Source organism: Tauraco erythrolophus, chromosome 11 (genome assembly GCF_009769465.1).
Source record: "Tauraco erythrolophus isolate bTauEry1 chromosome 11, bTauEry1.pri, whole genome shotgun sequence".
Classification (NCBI taxonomy): Eukaryota; Metazoa; Chordata; class Aves; order Musophagiformes; family Musophagidae; genus Tauraco; species Tauraco erythrolophus.
The window spans coordinates 10,260,108-10,275,200 of record NC_141475.1 but is presented as its reverse complement, the minus strand read 5'-3'; the positions used below and the strand labels follow the sequence as shown (position 1 = coordinate 10,275,200).

Here is a 15,093-nt window from a genome sequence, read left to right as displayed (position 1 = left end):
TATGAAATCTATGGATAGGAATCGCAGAATCATAAATTGTTTAGGTTGGAAGATCAAGTCCAACTGTAAACCTAACACTGCCAAGTCCACCACTTAACCATGTCCCTAAGCACCACATCTACACGTCTTTTAAATACCTCCAGGGATGGTGGCTCCACCACTTCCCTGGGCAGCCTGGTCCAATGCCTGACAACCCTCTCAGTGAAGAAAATATTCCTAATACTCAAACTAAACCTCCCCTGGTGCAACCTGAGGCCATTTTCTCTTGTCCTATCACTTGTTACTTGGGAGAAGAGACTGACACCCACCTCGCTACAACCTCCTTTCAGGTGGTTGTAGAGAGAGATAAGGTCTCACCTCAACCTCCTTTTCTCTGGGCTAAACTACTCCAGTTCTCTCAGCCACTCCTAAGACTTGTGCTCTAGACCCTTTGCCAGCTTTGCAGCCCTTCTTTGGACAGCCCTTCTTTGGACATACTCCAGCACCTCAGTGTCTTTCTTGTAGTGAGGGGCCCAAAACTCACCAGTGCCAGGTACAGGGGGACGATCACTTCCCTTGTCCTGCTGGCCACACTATTTCTGATGCAAGCCAGGATACTGTTGGCCTTCTTGGTTCCCTGGGCGCACTGCTGGCTGATGTTCAGCCAGCTGTCGATTAATACCACCAGGTCCTTTTCCACTGAACAGCTTTCCAGCCACTCTTCCCAAGCCTGTAGCATTTCATGGGGTTGTGGTGACCCAAGTGCAGGACCTGACAGTCAGCCTTGTTGAACCTCATAAAAAGTCCAGCCTGTCCAGATCCCTCTATAGAGCCTTCTTTACCTCAAGCAGATCAACGCTCCCACACAGCTTGGTGTCATCTGCAAACTTACTGAGGGTGCACTTGATCTCCTTGCACAGATCATTGATAAAGATATTAAACGGAACTGGCCCCAGTACTGAGCCCTGGGGAACACCACTTGTGACCGGCTGCCGACTCAATTTTTAACTCCATTCACCACAACTCTTTGGGCCCTGTGATCCAGCCAGTTTTTTTACCCAGCAAAGTGAGTGCCCACCCAAGCCACGAGCAGCCAGTTTCTCCAGGAGAATGCTGTGGAAAACAGTGTCAAAGGCTTTACTAAAGTTTAGGTAGACAACATCCACAGCCTTTCCATCACCCACTAAGTGGGAAAAGAAATAACATTTGAACTTAAAGCAGTGATGTTTTGTTAATTATTTTCTCCTGCAGTTCAAAACTTAGCTTTAATTCCAGTTGTAACACACTGAGGAACCCTCTACTCTTAATGACTGCTCTTCTGTTCCTTCTCTTTGAACAATGTACCTTGAGTGCCTTATCCTTCAAATGCTGGCAATGTGTTGACGTTTGATCTGTCAGAAGCTGAAGCAAAGGTGGTGCAGCGTGTTGTGCACGCTCAGGAAAGAAACGTTTAGGCAGCGAGGTGATGTGTGTGTGCAATGAGGGGCTGTTCCTCTGTCATCACGGTGTGTCAGCTGTCACACGGGGAGGAAGGCGCATCTCTGGGGAGAGCAACAGAGGTGCACGGAGCAAAACCTGTCCTGAGATTGTGGTGGGTATTTTTGGGCAGGTGGTTGCTAAGCCTTGTGCAAAATGGAGTTTTAGTAACTTGTGTTTGTTGTCTATTAAGATGGTAAGCTGTGCTGGTAGCTGTGTGGCATCCTGGATGGCTTCCAGCAGGTAGTAAGTATGACCAGGGATGCCTTTTAACCCCAAAAGCAGAGTCTGCCATACAAAACTGCCTTGAACATCAGAAGTCGTGACACTGACACCCGGGGGGTGGCCGATCTGAAGCAGACAAACGGGCTCACTCCAAGGGGAAATGCCCAAACGCCTCAACTGGGCCCGGCACGGGGCAAAGTGGGTGCTGGAGACCAACCTCCTTGCTCAGGCTATAGGGGGGACCCCTCCTGCTGCCCGTGTGACGTGTTTGAGGATGAGGCAAATGAGGACTTGAGAGTTACACATGTAATGTCGGGTGATGAAAGAAAATAGCGTTGGGTCTGGAAATTGAATGTGAAAATGGTGAGTTTTCAGTCTGGTCATGGGACAACGTTTTCTTAAGTTGCAATGACAGATTTTATTTCCTGAATGTGTTTCTTGCAAGCTGAAAAACTTCAAGAGGCTTTCAAAGGCCACAGAAAGTATTTGGATTATTTTGTTGTGATAAATATATTTATTATGCTTATTATTTATTATCTACTTAGTTATTTTTCCTTTCCATCTAGTGTAACCACTTCCTTGGATAAGTGTCACGGGGCTGGGGTGGCCTAGGAGATGTAGCATGTACTGTGGGTCTTGTGCATCATGGAGTGGGTTTTGAGGAAATGAATAGAAAAACACTAGCAAACTGTCTAGATGGAAATCCTGGTGTCTTGAGCTCTGCTGTTCCAGCAGTTGATCTGCAGTTATGTGATATGACAGCACTGGGGCTTGCTAGTAACAGCCTTCATAAGGAAGTGTGTATTCTGAAAATCAGGGAGAGATTTAGCCCTCCCAAAAGGAATATTTCCCGAGCTCTTGGAAACGCATAGTATCTCTTGTGCATGTTTTATGTTCTTTAAGTGATGTTTTATTAATAATGAACTATAAGTTTATAGAGGCTCTTAATGTCAAGCACTGCATTGGGAAGAATCACACAGAGGGTGTGGCTTTCTTGAACTGTCTTTGCGTTATTCACTGGGTGATGTGTGAAAGGAAGGGGCAGCACTAAGCACTAAATGAAGGTGCTGAAAACAGAGATATGTCCTGGTTTCTTTAACACTGGGCTTTTCATAGAATAGAATCATAGAATGGTTTGGGTTGGAAGGGACCTTAAAGATCATCTAGTTCCAAACCCCCTGCCATGTGCAGGGTCACCTCCACTCCACCAGGTTGCTCAACACCTCATCCAACCTGGCCTTGAACACTTCCAGGAAAGGGACATCCACAGCTTCTCTGGGCAACCCGTTCCAGTGCCTCACCACCCTCACTGTGAAGAATTTCTTCCTTACATCTAATCTGAATCTACCCGCTTTCAGTTTAAAGCCATTGCTCCTTGTCCTATCACTACATGCCCTTGTAAAAAGTTCCTCTCCAGCTTTCCTGTAGGCCCCCTTTAAGTACTGTAAGGCTGCTATAAGATCACCCCGGAGCCTTCTCTTCTCCAGGCTGAACAGCCCCAACTCTCTCAGCCTGTCTTCATAGGAGAGGTGCTCCAGCCCTCGGATCATCTTCATGGCCCTCCTCTGGACCCGCTCCAGCAGCTTCATGTCCCTCTTGTGCTGAGGACTCCAGAACTGAATGCAGTATTCCAGGTGGGGTCTCACAAGAGCAGAGTAGAGGGGCAGAATCGCCTCCCTCAACCTGCTGGCCACACTTCTTTGGATGCAGTCCAGGATACAGTTGGCTTTCTGTGCTGCAAGCTCGCATTGTCGGCTCATGTTGAGCTTCTCATCCACCAGCACTCCCAAGTCCTTTTCCTCAGGGCTGCTCTCAATCAATTCTCTGCCCAGCCTGTATTTGTGCTTGGGGTTGCCCCAACCCACATGCAGGACCTTGCACTTGGCCTTGTTGAACTTCATGAGGTTCTCACAGGCCCACCTCTCCAGCCTGTTAAGGTCCCTCTAGATGGCATCCCTTCCCTCCAGCGTGTCCACACCACCACACAGCTTGGTGTCATCTGCAAACTTGCTGAGGGTGCACTCGATCCCACTGTCCATGTTGCCAACAAAGATGTTAAATAGCACTGGCCCCAGTACTGACCCCTGAGGAACACCACTCATCACTGGCCTCCACTTGGACCTTGAACTGTTGACCACAACTCTTTGAGTGCGACCATCCAGCCAATTCTTTTGTAAGAACCCTGTTATCTGCATGTTCATGATGGGCACTTCTCTCCTGCAGACATTGTACAACACTAAAGTTTCATATGAACAGTGCTATAATAACAGCATTTTGGCCAACACTATTGCTGTGGTTCGATTGGTGTCTCACAGCCTTAACTGAGAAAAATGCCTCTTGAAATCTATAGGAATTCATCCCAAGTCCCAGGCTGCAGGAGTTAGAGCTGGGTGCTCAGCCAAGAGAAGAGATTCTTGTTCCCTTGAAGGAATTGCTACTCGTTGTGCTCTTGGGTAAAGCTGGGAATTACATTCCTCCAGGGGAGCAGATTTCACAAAAGCGAGTACAAACTCTAGTTCTAGGAAGCCTTGATTCAAATGAAGCCTACTGCTAGTCTTTTCTGAGCTGGAACCCAGGTGAGGGAGTAATGTCTGAAACTGCACGGCTCTGCACTTGCCTGGCAGTTTGGTCTGTGTCTTGTGATATGGAATAGTATCAACATGGAATAATATTTTACACTCAGTCTGCTTAGGTAACAATGGCATGAGAAAATGAAAAGCAACAAAAATAAAGACATTTTAGCTAGGAATTGGTGATAATAGACAGAAGAGAGTAACAGTAGTATTCCAAAGGGTAGGACATATGCTACAGTTTCTCAAATCACTGTGCTGCTGCACTTCAAGCATCTTTAGCTTCTTTGGCATCTTCTGCACTTTAGCTGCAGTAACAATTGTGCTCTGAAACCCCAGTGCAGATGTGGTCTTATTACCCAGGGACAATTATGCCTTCTCTCTAGCTGAGCTGTTAGGATCATTTTTAGTCTGGTGAGGCTTTTTGCCCTCTTTTTTTTATTCTTGATTTTATTCTTATTGAGTCAGTATCTGGAGCTTCAGTTGTGATCACGTTGTATTTATCCTGTATGTGGAAAGACACAGCATTAGTTGTTGTTATAAGGAGCTAGTAATTGTATTTACATGGGAAGAGAAGTCCTAAAGTCCTCAAAGTGAAGCTGCGTTAGAGCCTGATAGTGCCTCACTGTGGCATTTGAGTTCATATGCTGCTGCTTCTCTGTGAAATTCGCTAGGGCATGTGCCAAATCCCAGTAACGCCCGAGTTTCTCACGCCTTGCGAGCCACTTCTGCTAATACCCATTGTTCAATGTTTGGATATTGCTTCTTTTGAAATTCTGTTAAAATCGGGGCTAATAATCTCCTGCAGCTTGTCTGTCACAGCGCTTGTTATCAACTTAATTATGCAAATCTGCAATTCCAACGTAATGTGGGATCCAAACCAAGACTGTTTTTAAATTAGACCAAGACTGTTTTTAAATTAGAATTTGGGGTGTATTATGCTGTATCTCAGGAGGGTTGTCCTCAGGAAAGGCAGTGATTAGAAGCCTTCACACTGTGTAGGTCTGAGTTGCTCCTCAAGCTGGAGCTTGGACTCCTGGGTGAGCTCACCATCTCCTGGTGACTCGCTCTTATTAGCACTCGGTAGGGTGCAGTTTCTCTTGGCATCTGCTCTGGCCTTCCAAGAATTTTGCCTTGAGTTGTCTTCAACAATGCTAAACATAAGCTGATTAAATAAACACTTCACTGTGCCCTGCAAGTTTTGTTTTAGATGTGCCGGTTTACTTTTTCTGGAAGATTTTTAATTGAAGTGTAATTTATATAAAAATGGCTAGATTAAATCTTTCGGAAATGAGTCCCTGAAGCTGGGCTCTTCAGTTCACACGTAGGCAAGCTGACTCTTGCCTCGTCCTATGCTGACCTGGGTGGGAGCGGGGTTGATGCGGGGATGTGGGCAGAGGACTCCCAAAGATACCATCTGGGGTCCGTGCTAGGTTTTGGCTCTGTGTAGCGTTGACTCAACTTAGTTCTCTAATACTAATTTCTGATGTAGCCTATTAGCTCATTATGTTTCGTGGGTCGTGGTTTTCAGTCTGATCCTAGTTGTTCCTCTGACGGTGCCGCAAGGTGCCTTGGTGCCGCAAGGATGCCCGTTCCCCCAGCTGCTGTGGCTGTGTCCAGAGGAACCTCTCGTGTAAGTTTGCATTTTATCTCCCATGAGTCTTGAAACTCTGTCTTGTCTGCACATCTAGCATGGGATTCCTTACGGCAGGAGTCTCAGGTCACTGGGTCCAGTCCATGGGAGGAGTTGCAGCCCTGCGCCAGTGCTGTGCCAGGTCGGAGCTGCGGCAGCTGAGGGTCAGCCCTCCCAGCAGCTCTGCGAGGTAAGGCGGGCTGCAGCCTGCGGAGAGCTTCCCCATCCCTCTTCTCTTTCTAACTGTATTTTTTTTTTTCCTCCCTTTCTCTTTTTTTAGTGTGTGTATGTGCTTGGATCCTGACTTGCTGTGTGTGTCGAGCTCTGTTTTCTGTATCTCTGCTGGATTCCTAGTCTTTGTTAGCTGGCTAAAAAGGAGAAACAACCACCATTTGGGAGAGAATTCTACTTAAATAAATGCAACGAGTTAGATGATTTTTTCCTCTTTTTGATTGTTGGGGTTTTCCTCTCCTCAAAGTGATGATGAATTGGAGTCACAAGGTTTGGAGCAAGAGACAAACCTTTGAAAAGTTTATTGTATTCAAGTGAGAACTTAATCCTGATCTTTGTCTCAGTACTGTATATGCTGTAGATAATTGTTGTCATCTAGCAGGTTATTTTAGTAATTTTTGTCCTTGTTATAGGAAAAGCTTGAGATAGGCATAAAACAAACAAAAAAAAGTCTTCTAAAAGTTAGTAAGCCTGAGACATTGCATGGATTTAATGAGGCCTGCTCCTGAGATGCTTAGGTAATTCACACCCAGTCTCTCTGAAGTTAGTTGTGTGCTAGTATACAAAGCCTAAATCCTTACAAAGTAATTTCGTTACAGATGCTACTATGAACTTGTTAAATCCCGTGCTGCATCATCAGTCTTGTTGATGTCAGCTGGAGCAAAGGGCTCTGAGCACTGCAGAGGACTAGGCATGTCTTAAGAATTCATTATGAAGAGGAATTTTCAATTATTTTGCTGTGCCTTTCCACCGTCAAATTTTGAACATGGAGCAGACAGTGTTCTCTGAGGCTTCACACAGTGGTTTTAGTTGTTTGCATTTGGACTTTATTTTCTGCAGGGCTTACCAGTGTACATATTGATGGTAGATACGAATACTCATACTGGGCCTGCTCTGGCACAGCGCTGGCCGACCACCGCACTCTGCTGAATGTTCTGCTGTGGGTCAGTCACTATCATGTGGGAATAGGACTCCAATGTATTTTTTTGAGTATCTTATCAGAATTATTTTTTTCCCCCTCCTTTCAGCAGAGTGGCTTTTCACATAAGATTGAACTGCTAGTTTTCTAATCTCTTACAAAAAATCTTTCTTGGCGTGTTCAATAGGTCACTGTGAATAATGTGCTTTTCCATTTGGCAGCCAGCCGGAAAGCTGGGGGAAGGAGAGGCTGAGAGGAAGCCAAGGGCTCCTTGTATTCGGGGATCGGAGTGAAACCAGCACTTTCCTTTTCTTACAAGACCCAGCAGAAGCCAGTGCTTTGTTCTGCTAGCAGTCATCCCTTTCCCACCCGAGGCCTTCTCGGTGCTTCTGAGGAAAGCAGTGGCTGAGGACGTCTAATCTTGCCAGGCTGCAGCAGTGAGGATCACGGCATCCTGGCTCTACCCCAAGGTTTAAGGGTGAAATGCACCGGAGACAAAGCAAGGGCTTGGGAGTAGCCTTGTCTGAGATTGGGGAGCCTGAGTTAGCGTCCTTACCCGTGGACATCTAGGTGTCACAGCAGAAGAGGAGGAGAGTGTTCTGCCACTGGGCAGTGCTTGTCCAGGGCGGTGGGGCTCCCTCCAAAGGAGGGGTTGGACAAGGCTGGCGTGCAGCTCATCTCATGCTCCTTGTGGCAGGAGTCGTGGGTACCCCAGGCCTGGAGCTGCTGGGGAGCTTACGGTTCGAGAACCAGGCCAAAAGCTGTTCTCCAGGCAGCTTGATCAGATAGTGCTCACGGGTGATGCTGCTTCCACGTCCCAGCCCAGCAAGCACGCTGCTCAGAGGGCACACAGCATGGTGGCAGGGTTCAGGGCTTGGCCCTTCTCATGTGTAGGCTCAGGTTCTTGGCTGTTGTAAAACCTGCTGATGCTTGAAATGGATGGCAGCTGCATCAGATGCTGTCCCTGCTCAGGAGAGACGCTGGTCCCCTTTGGCAGGCTCTGTGGGAGTCACTTGCCCACCTGGAAACCAGTTTGTTTCCCGCTAGCCACAGTGGGAGCTAGAGGGAGGTTTGGTGTCTGCATCGTTTCCTAACCCCTGCTCCCCCTGCCTCACCAGCCCTTATTCTGTGCAGCTGCTTTGGGAGAGTTCACGCTACCGGTACTTTATCATCTTCACTACAATGCTGCTGCTCCCACGGGATTTGAAACAGCCGGGCTGATGGGATGGGAGTGGTGTCGGGGGCTGAGAGCTGGGTGTGCCTGTGGCGATCGATGGGTCCGAGTCAGCGCTTGTGAAAACGGGCAGCGTGTTGATGGAGGGGCGACAAGGTCATCCGCTCTGCGGGAGAGAGGGAACAGAGGGCAGGGACCGGGACGAGGTCGCAGGAGCCACCAGAAGGGGTGATCAGCTGGGGAGGGGGTGCAATGGGGTGAGCCTACCCGTGGGAGGGGAGGGCACGGTGGAGCCAGCACCTTGCCATTGAGCAAACGCACGTTGCTGTGTGTTCTCAGAGGTGGTGTGGCGTGTCCCTGGGCTCGTCACCCAGCCCCAGCAGTCAGGTGAATCCTGTGTGCGTGTGTGTGTGCTCAGTCACCTTCTGAATCCCAGAAAACTCCTGGTATCACATTGCCTTGTGGCCGACTTCGACACACGCATGTGGAGAAGTGTTTCCTTGTTTGGAAATGGGTGTTGCTATTGCAGTTGATAGCCCTGCTGCTTTTTTGGAGAGTACTTTACCCTGTGACTGCCCTTTTACTTCCCTGGTGCCATTCCTAACCCCATAGCACTATAGCATATCCTGCCACAGTTCCCTCTCCAGGCTGAAGGTCCCTGTCTCCTCGCTCCTCTCATGGAAGCAGCTTCTTTCCTTTTATTATTCTTGTCTTCCTCCTTTTTCCTTAACTCTCCGCACTCGTTTTAATAAAGGGCAGCTGGATCAGCACGCTGTACTCAAGATGCCAATGCGCTGTGGATGTGTATGGTTGTTGTACAATGTTTTCTGTTTCCTTCCCCAGTACCACCTCTGCTTCGTGTGGCTGCAAAGCTGCAGCTTTCATCCAGCTGCCTGCCCAGCCCTGGCAGCATTGCCAGGCTGTCACCAGCCCACAGTTCCACCACTGCGCACACAGGGTGACAACTACTTCCCCTGCCACCCTGTTTGTGTTCGTTCATATTTACCCGCTTCGACTATCACCAATGCCAGTTCGTTTGGCTGATGCTGGGGCCGTACCGTTGGGCTGGTGCCTGGCTCTGGCGTGCTGCCACCATGGCCGTACTGGGCATCTCTGCCGTGCCCAGCAGCATCGCCTCCTACTGCAGCAGGGACCCTGAAATCCAGCTTGTGTGTCCAGCTACAAACCGAGCCCCGGTTCTTAGATTCAGTATTTTCTCATACAGGCAAAAATTCCCCTTTTCCTCACATGCAGGAAGACAGATGACTGCCCCTGCCCTGTAGCAAAGAGTTGATGAATCATTTCCTTTTCCATATTTTAGTAAAATTGTGCTGTTCAGAGCTCGTCTAGAGCGTTGTAATGTTTTGAGCACTCGCACTCTTCTCTTCACTCTCTTCCTGCTATTGTCTGAAGGCTGGGGCTTTTTGACTCCCTCCCAACAGTTGTTACCTCCTCAGAAGTACTGCGGGTGGATTTGTCTCTATCAGTGTAAATTAATTTTTTCCCTCATTTTCTAGCCAGCCTTTTTGTTGCCCTTTGTCCATGCAGTTTCAATGCGTGAATGTGTATTTCTGTCAGTGAGAGTGATCTACATAAAGGAAACTAAGGCACCGCTACTTGTACCTTTAGACCTTGGAGGTTTTGCTCAGCTGAATATAAAGCTAGGGCTGTATTAAAAAAAAGAAAAAAAATAGTTCAGAGTTTTGAATAAAAGCTTCTTATTAACACTGGGGTTTCTGCAGAGTGACCCAGTGCTTTGTGTGCCTGGCTGTTTGAGAGGGGAATGGGTATGTCAGCAGAAAGAGATGTGTCGCTCTTTATTAGATGGAGCTGGATACATTGTTGGAGGCCCCAGTTTTGATTTAAATACTGGCTGTGGTGGGGGCATCTCTGTAGAGAAAATGAGGGTTGACACAGCTTGTACAAATTGCTCCTGGGTTGGCAAAATCAGGAGATGAAGGGACAGTGTGATTTATTATCTAGACACTAGGAGAGGCCTGGAAAGAGGTGTATTTTCAGCATTCCTATTGTAGTCTACACAATAAGCTAAATTAAGTACCAACATGTAAGCCCAAGGAGCAAGGGAAAAAACTTAGAGTTTGCTAAAGGGTGCTGATTACAGAGGTATCTCAACATTAAAAAAAAAATAAAAAAGAGGAGGTGGAAAAAGAGGCAAAGAGGGCACTGAAAGGGGGAAGCCTGGTGTCCAGCTTTTATGGGTGATATATAATAACCCAGGCCTGGTTTCCAGCTAGGCAGCGAGTTACCTGTGTTGTGAAATGCGTAACTAGGCATTGAGGTTCTTTCCCAAAGCTCCTCTTTCCTGTATCTGATTCATATCTGCCCTTATTGTTATCTGTTATGTTCACACAGGCGTTTTTTTCTTTTGTTAGTCTGTTTTCCTTCCTTGTTTTTAAAGAATAGCTTATCTGTATTGCCCCAGAAGGGCGTGACTCGCAAAGAGCACAAGTTTTTTTTGCCACAGACTACGGCCAGCCTGCTGACTGCAAGGAAATAGGCTGAGGTTTCCAAATGTGAGCGCCGTGTTGCCTTTGCAAAAGGCAGCGATGGCACCGGGATGCGCAGGGCTGGGGCTCGGCCAGATCCGGAGTGTCCACCTGCGCTGCTGACGGGCAGGTGTACTTACAGTATCACCTTGTCTCAGAGGGTCACTGGTTTGTGTTTCGGTGCTCAGCCTGTAGAAGACTGAATTTGTTCTGTCCAAGTCTTAGAGTGCACCCCTGGGGTTACTGAGGCTCCCGGAGAAGGAGAGGGAAGGGAAGGCACCGATTTGGCTATTTCTGTTTCTCGTCAGGAGCCTTTGCGATGGGTGATGGAGCAGACCCTCTGATGACTGTGCATCTTCTCTCCAATTCGGGACACTCGTCGCTTCTGCAGCAAACTCTGGATCGTCTTTTGGAGTGGATCTGCCCAGACATTCACCTCTTCCTGGTGTCTGAGCGAGTTACTCCACTGAAATACTATGAGAGATACCGTAAGAGAAGCTGCAACTTTCCTGGAATATCTGTGCTCCTTTTTCTACATGAGGACTTGGGAGAAGAACGGATGTTCCAGGTCTACGAGCAATTCCAGCGTCCGCCCTGGCGCTACCACTGTGCCCAGATTGCTAATGGGCACAGCCACCCCTGTGCCCCAGCTCACCAGGACTTCTACAGCCTGGATGACCAGATGCCTGTGTGGGGCGTCAGACGAGTGCACTGCGGCCCCGAAATCCTGCGCGTCACCCTCTACTGCGGCTTCGATAACTACGAGGATGCGGTGAGACTCTACGCGATGATCCTACAGAAAGAAGCGGTGATGCAGAAGAACAACTTGAGTGTCTTTGTGCTGTACGAGACGCAGCAGGTGACCGTGCAGCTCTGCTTGAAGCAGCTGCCAGTCGGGGTGGGGGCTGAGCCGAAGGAGGCGTCGGCCCTGCAGTTCCAGGTGCGAGGAATGGGGCGGCTGGTGCCGCTCCTGCCCAACCCCTGCGTTCCTATCAGCAACACCAGGTGGCAAACGTGCGACTACGATGGAAATACAATTCTGCTTCAGGTATGTGTCTGTGGTCCTCTGAGAGGAGGAGGTTTATTATTATTCATTTTTTTCCAAGGAAAGCAGGACTGGTTCGAAATGGAAAGTGAGATTTCACTTGTTTGTGTTTTCTTTTGCGTTAGTGGATGCAATAATAAGTATCTGCCAGTGCTGTGATGCTGTTGATAAACATAAGAACAGATCTTTGGAGTGTTTTTATATTGTTAAATTAGCATCATTGCTGCTTGTCTGAAATTGAGCATATTAATGCTTTTTTGAGTGGGCTGGTTTAACATCTTCCCTTCCCTGCCTGAATCAAATGATCGTAGCAGCCTGTTCTTTTTCTGACAAGTCATTGCGTTATAAATGTTTTAGAAAGCAGATTTTTACATCCCAAGCCAGATGTATTGTGAGAATAGGGTTTCTACAACATCACCTGCAGTAGATTTTGTGAGATCTTGAGTGAGTTGCAGTTGGGCAAAAATGCTAAAGCAGTGTGTCACAGGAAATCTGCCTTTTCTGCTCAAGTGTGCGGTCCAGAGGTTGGATGTAAATGAACACACAAAAAATAACAAAAAAGACTGTGCTGAGGTGATACTTAGTGGGAGTTACACGCGTGAGCAGGAAGGCAGTTGAGCTCCGTGTGTTTTCTTTCCATTTCCACTTCTTATTATTTTTTCTTGTAATTTGGATATTTAAATAATTGGCACATCCTGTGTTTTTTCTTTTTCCTTCCAGAGCTCATTCGTTACAAATAAAGTTAATTAAGCTTTGGGATCAGAGCTGCACTGTGCACAACAATGTTCTCCATTTTGTTTGGAACAATTCCTAAGATTTCATTTCCTTCCTAGACTGCTGTCAGGCACTGAACTGGTGCTAACATGGTGCTCTCCGTCACAGAAATCAGATCCCGGATTACAGTCAACTCACAACTCAGCATTTTGTGTGAGAGGCTGGGATTGATTTTTCTCCATGGGCATAGAATCATAGAATGGTTTGGGTTGGAAGGGACCTTAAATATCATCTAGTTCGAAACCCCCTGCCACAGGCAGGGACACCTTCCGCTAGATCAGGTTGCCCAAAGCCCCATCCAACCTGGCCTTGAACACCTTCAGGGATGGGGCATCCACAGCTTCTCTGGGCAACCTGTTCTACAGCCTCACCACCCTCAGAGTGAAGAATTTCTTCCTTGTATCTAATCTAAATCTACCCCCTTTCAGTTTAAAGCCATTGCCCCTTGTCCTATCACTACATGTCCTTGTAAAAAGTCCCTCTTTCTTGTAGGCTCCCTTTAAGTACTGGAAAGCTGCTAGAAGGTCTCCCTGGAGCCTTCTCTTCTCCAGGCTGAACAACCCCAACTCTCTCAGCCTGTCTTCATAGGAGAGGTGCTGCAGCCCTTGGATCATCTTTGTGGCCCTTCTCTGGATCCGCTCCAGCAGCTTCATGTTCTTATGTTGGGGACCCCAGAGCTGAATGCAGTATTCCAGTATGCCCAGAGTAGAGGGGCAGAATCACCTCCCTCGACCTGCTGGCCATGCTTCTTTGGATGCAGCCCAGGACACGATTGGCTTTCTGGGCTGCCAGCGCACATTGCCGGCTCATGTTGAGCTTCTTATCCACCAGCACTCCCAAGTCCTTTTCCTCAGGGCTGCTCTCAATTCATTCTCTGCTCAGCCTGGATTTGTGCTTCATGTTATCTACACTAAGTTTCATCTGCCATCGCTCAGGCTGATCAGACTCCTCTGCTGTTCTCTAGTGAGGCTCAGACGGATTCCCACAGCAGGTGATCTCAGCACGGCGAGACTGGTTGACAGTGTCATCACTTGGTCAAGCTAGCATGATGTGTTAATGGAGTTCTCTCCAATTTTCTTCAACAGGTTCAAGACAGCTCTAAGCCCCATGGAACAAATGTTGAACTTTCCCATCAGCACAATAATGCAGGCAATGAACAAATCCTGCAGGACTCTGTCATAGCCTCTCTCCCTGTGAAGCGGAGTAATGCTGGGTGGAGAACCCAGGAGGTCAGAACCACAAAGGGTAAAACAAAACCCTACCCAAGTGAAGCCCTTACTCCTGAACAAGCTGGAGGTGACCTCCACAGACACTTCTGCTCTTCTCACAGTGCCCCAGCAGCCCCGTCGTGGTGGGATGCCACCTCCCTCTGCAGACAGACTGCCACCAAGCTGCAGGCTTCCCTCGAGGAGAGCCGTGACCGTCGGCTGACAGCAGAGACCAATGTCGACACTGGGCTCGCCGTGGCCAATCCCGCGAGTGGCCGCTGCCTGCTGACCTGCCTCTGCAGGGACCTGCAGAGCGGCCTCCTCCAGCCACCAGCGCCCACGGGTGGGGCTGGCACCACTGTGTCCTCCCACCACAGGACTCAGCTGTCGTTCGCTGCGGCCAAATGGAATAAAGGAGCAAAGCCAGGAGCTCCGGGCTTCCACTCGCGAACACCCCAGGCCAGCCCTGCGAGCCAAGCGGAGGAGGAGGAGGAGGAGTTCTTTATATGACTGAAAACAAATGTGTTGGATGGGCTCATCGTTTCCAATGACAGCAGAGCGCTTTCATGTGTATTGTGCCTCCTTGTGCTGCAGCCACCGATGCTTACTTTCCATGGAGCGATACTAAGGAGGCTGAGGGCAAAGCACAAAAAATAACTCTCTATTTACAGAAGGTTCTTTTTTTTTTCAAATGCAGAGTAGATTGGAGGATTATTGTGCAATAAATAGCAATAAACCATATGACTCTTAGAGCTGTTTTAAGATGTTAAAAACAATAGTCAGTGACTAGTTCAGATCAGGTTACAAAGTGCAACTTGCCTAATCTTCCGAGCAGCAGGATGCCCCCAGCTGTGGGGGCTCACCCGTCCCTCACCGGGATGTATCGGCACTAGGTAGTGGCATGGTCACGTTGACTATGCCAATTTCCCTGTGTGTTCCTTCTTACTTCTCCCATTGTTGGTATTTAAAAGCTATTGATGTTGCCAATTTTATGCAAGATGTGAAACATAAAAATGTTCTTTTAAAATATTTTTGAAGAAAAAAAATCCGAAGAGATCTTGTCCCCAAATTAGCACGGGAAATGCAAAAAGCAAATGCTTACAGAGAATAGTTTGAACTGTTTCTGCTCCAGTAAGACCTGGTTTTGCTTATTTGTATGACACTGAACAAAATAAACCCAGCAAATGTAACCCAGCTGGTTACATTTGGTCTAACATTTGTTAGACCAATGTGCAGTTATCAGCAGGCAATCCTAATTGGGTTTTAATTAGCAGAAGACAAGAGGAGTTAAGAGTCTTGGAGGGAAATGCTAAAGAGTAAAAAGGGCAGGAGAAATGAAGTAACATTTCAGC

At 47.9% G+C, this 15,093-nt stretch overlaps 1 protein-coding gene across 1 annotated transcript; it reads left to right on the top strand.

Annotated features, from left to right (window-relative positions):
- The first annotated feature begins 11,033 nt into the window (after nucleotides 1–11,033).
- Nucleotides 11,034–14,251, top strand: FAM124B (family with sequence similarity 124 member B). The gene is made up of 2 exons (XM_009979252.2): nucleotides 11,034–11,762; nucleotides 13,619–14,251. Exons 1-2 carry the CDS (start codon nucleotides 11,034–11,036, stop codon nucleotides 14,249–14,251), a joined length of 1,362 nt encoding a protein of 453 aa, XP_009977554.2.
- The last annotated feature ends 842 nt before the right edge of the window (nucleotides 14,252–15,093 follow it).

Coding starts and splice junctions, on each gene's coding strand:
- FAM124B (XM_009979252.2), top strand. CDS start 11,034: ATGGGTGATGGAGCAGACCCTCTGATGACTGTGCATCTTCTCTCCAAT. Junction 11,763..13,618: donor GAAATACAATTCTGCTTCAG/GTATGTGTCTGT, acceptor TTTCTTCAACAG/GTTCAAGACAGCTCTAAGCC.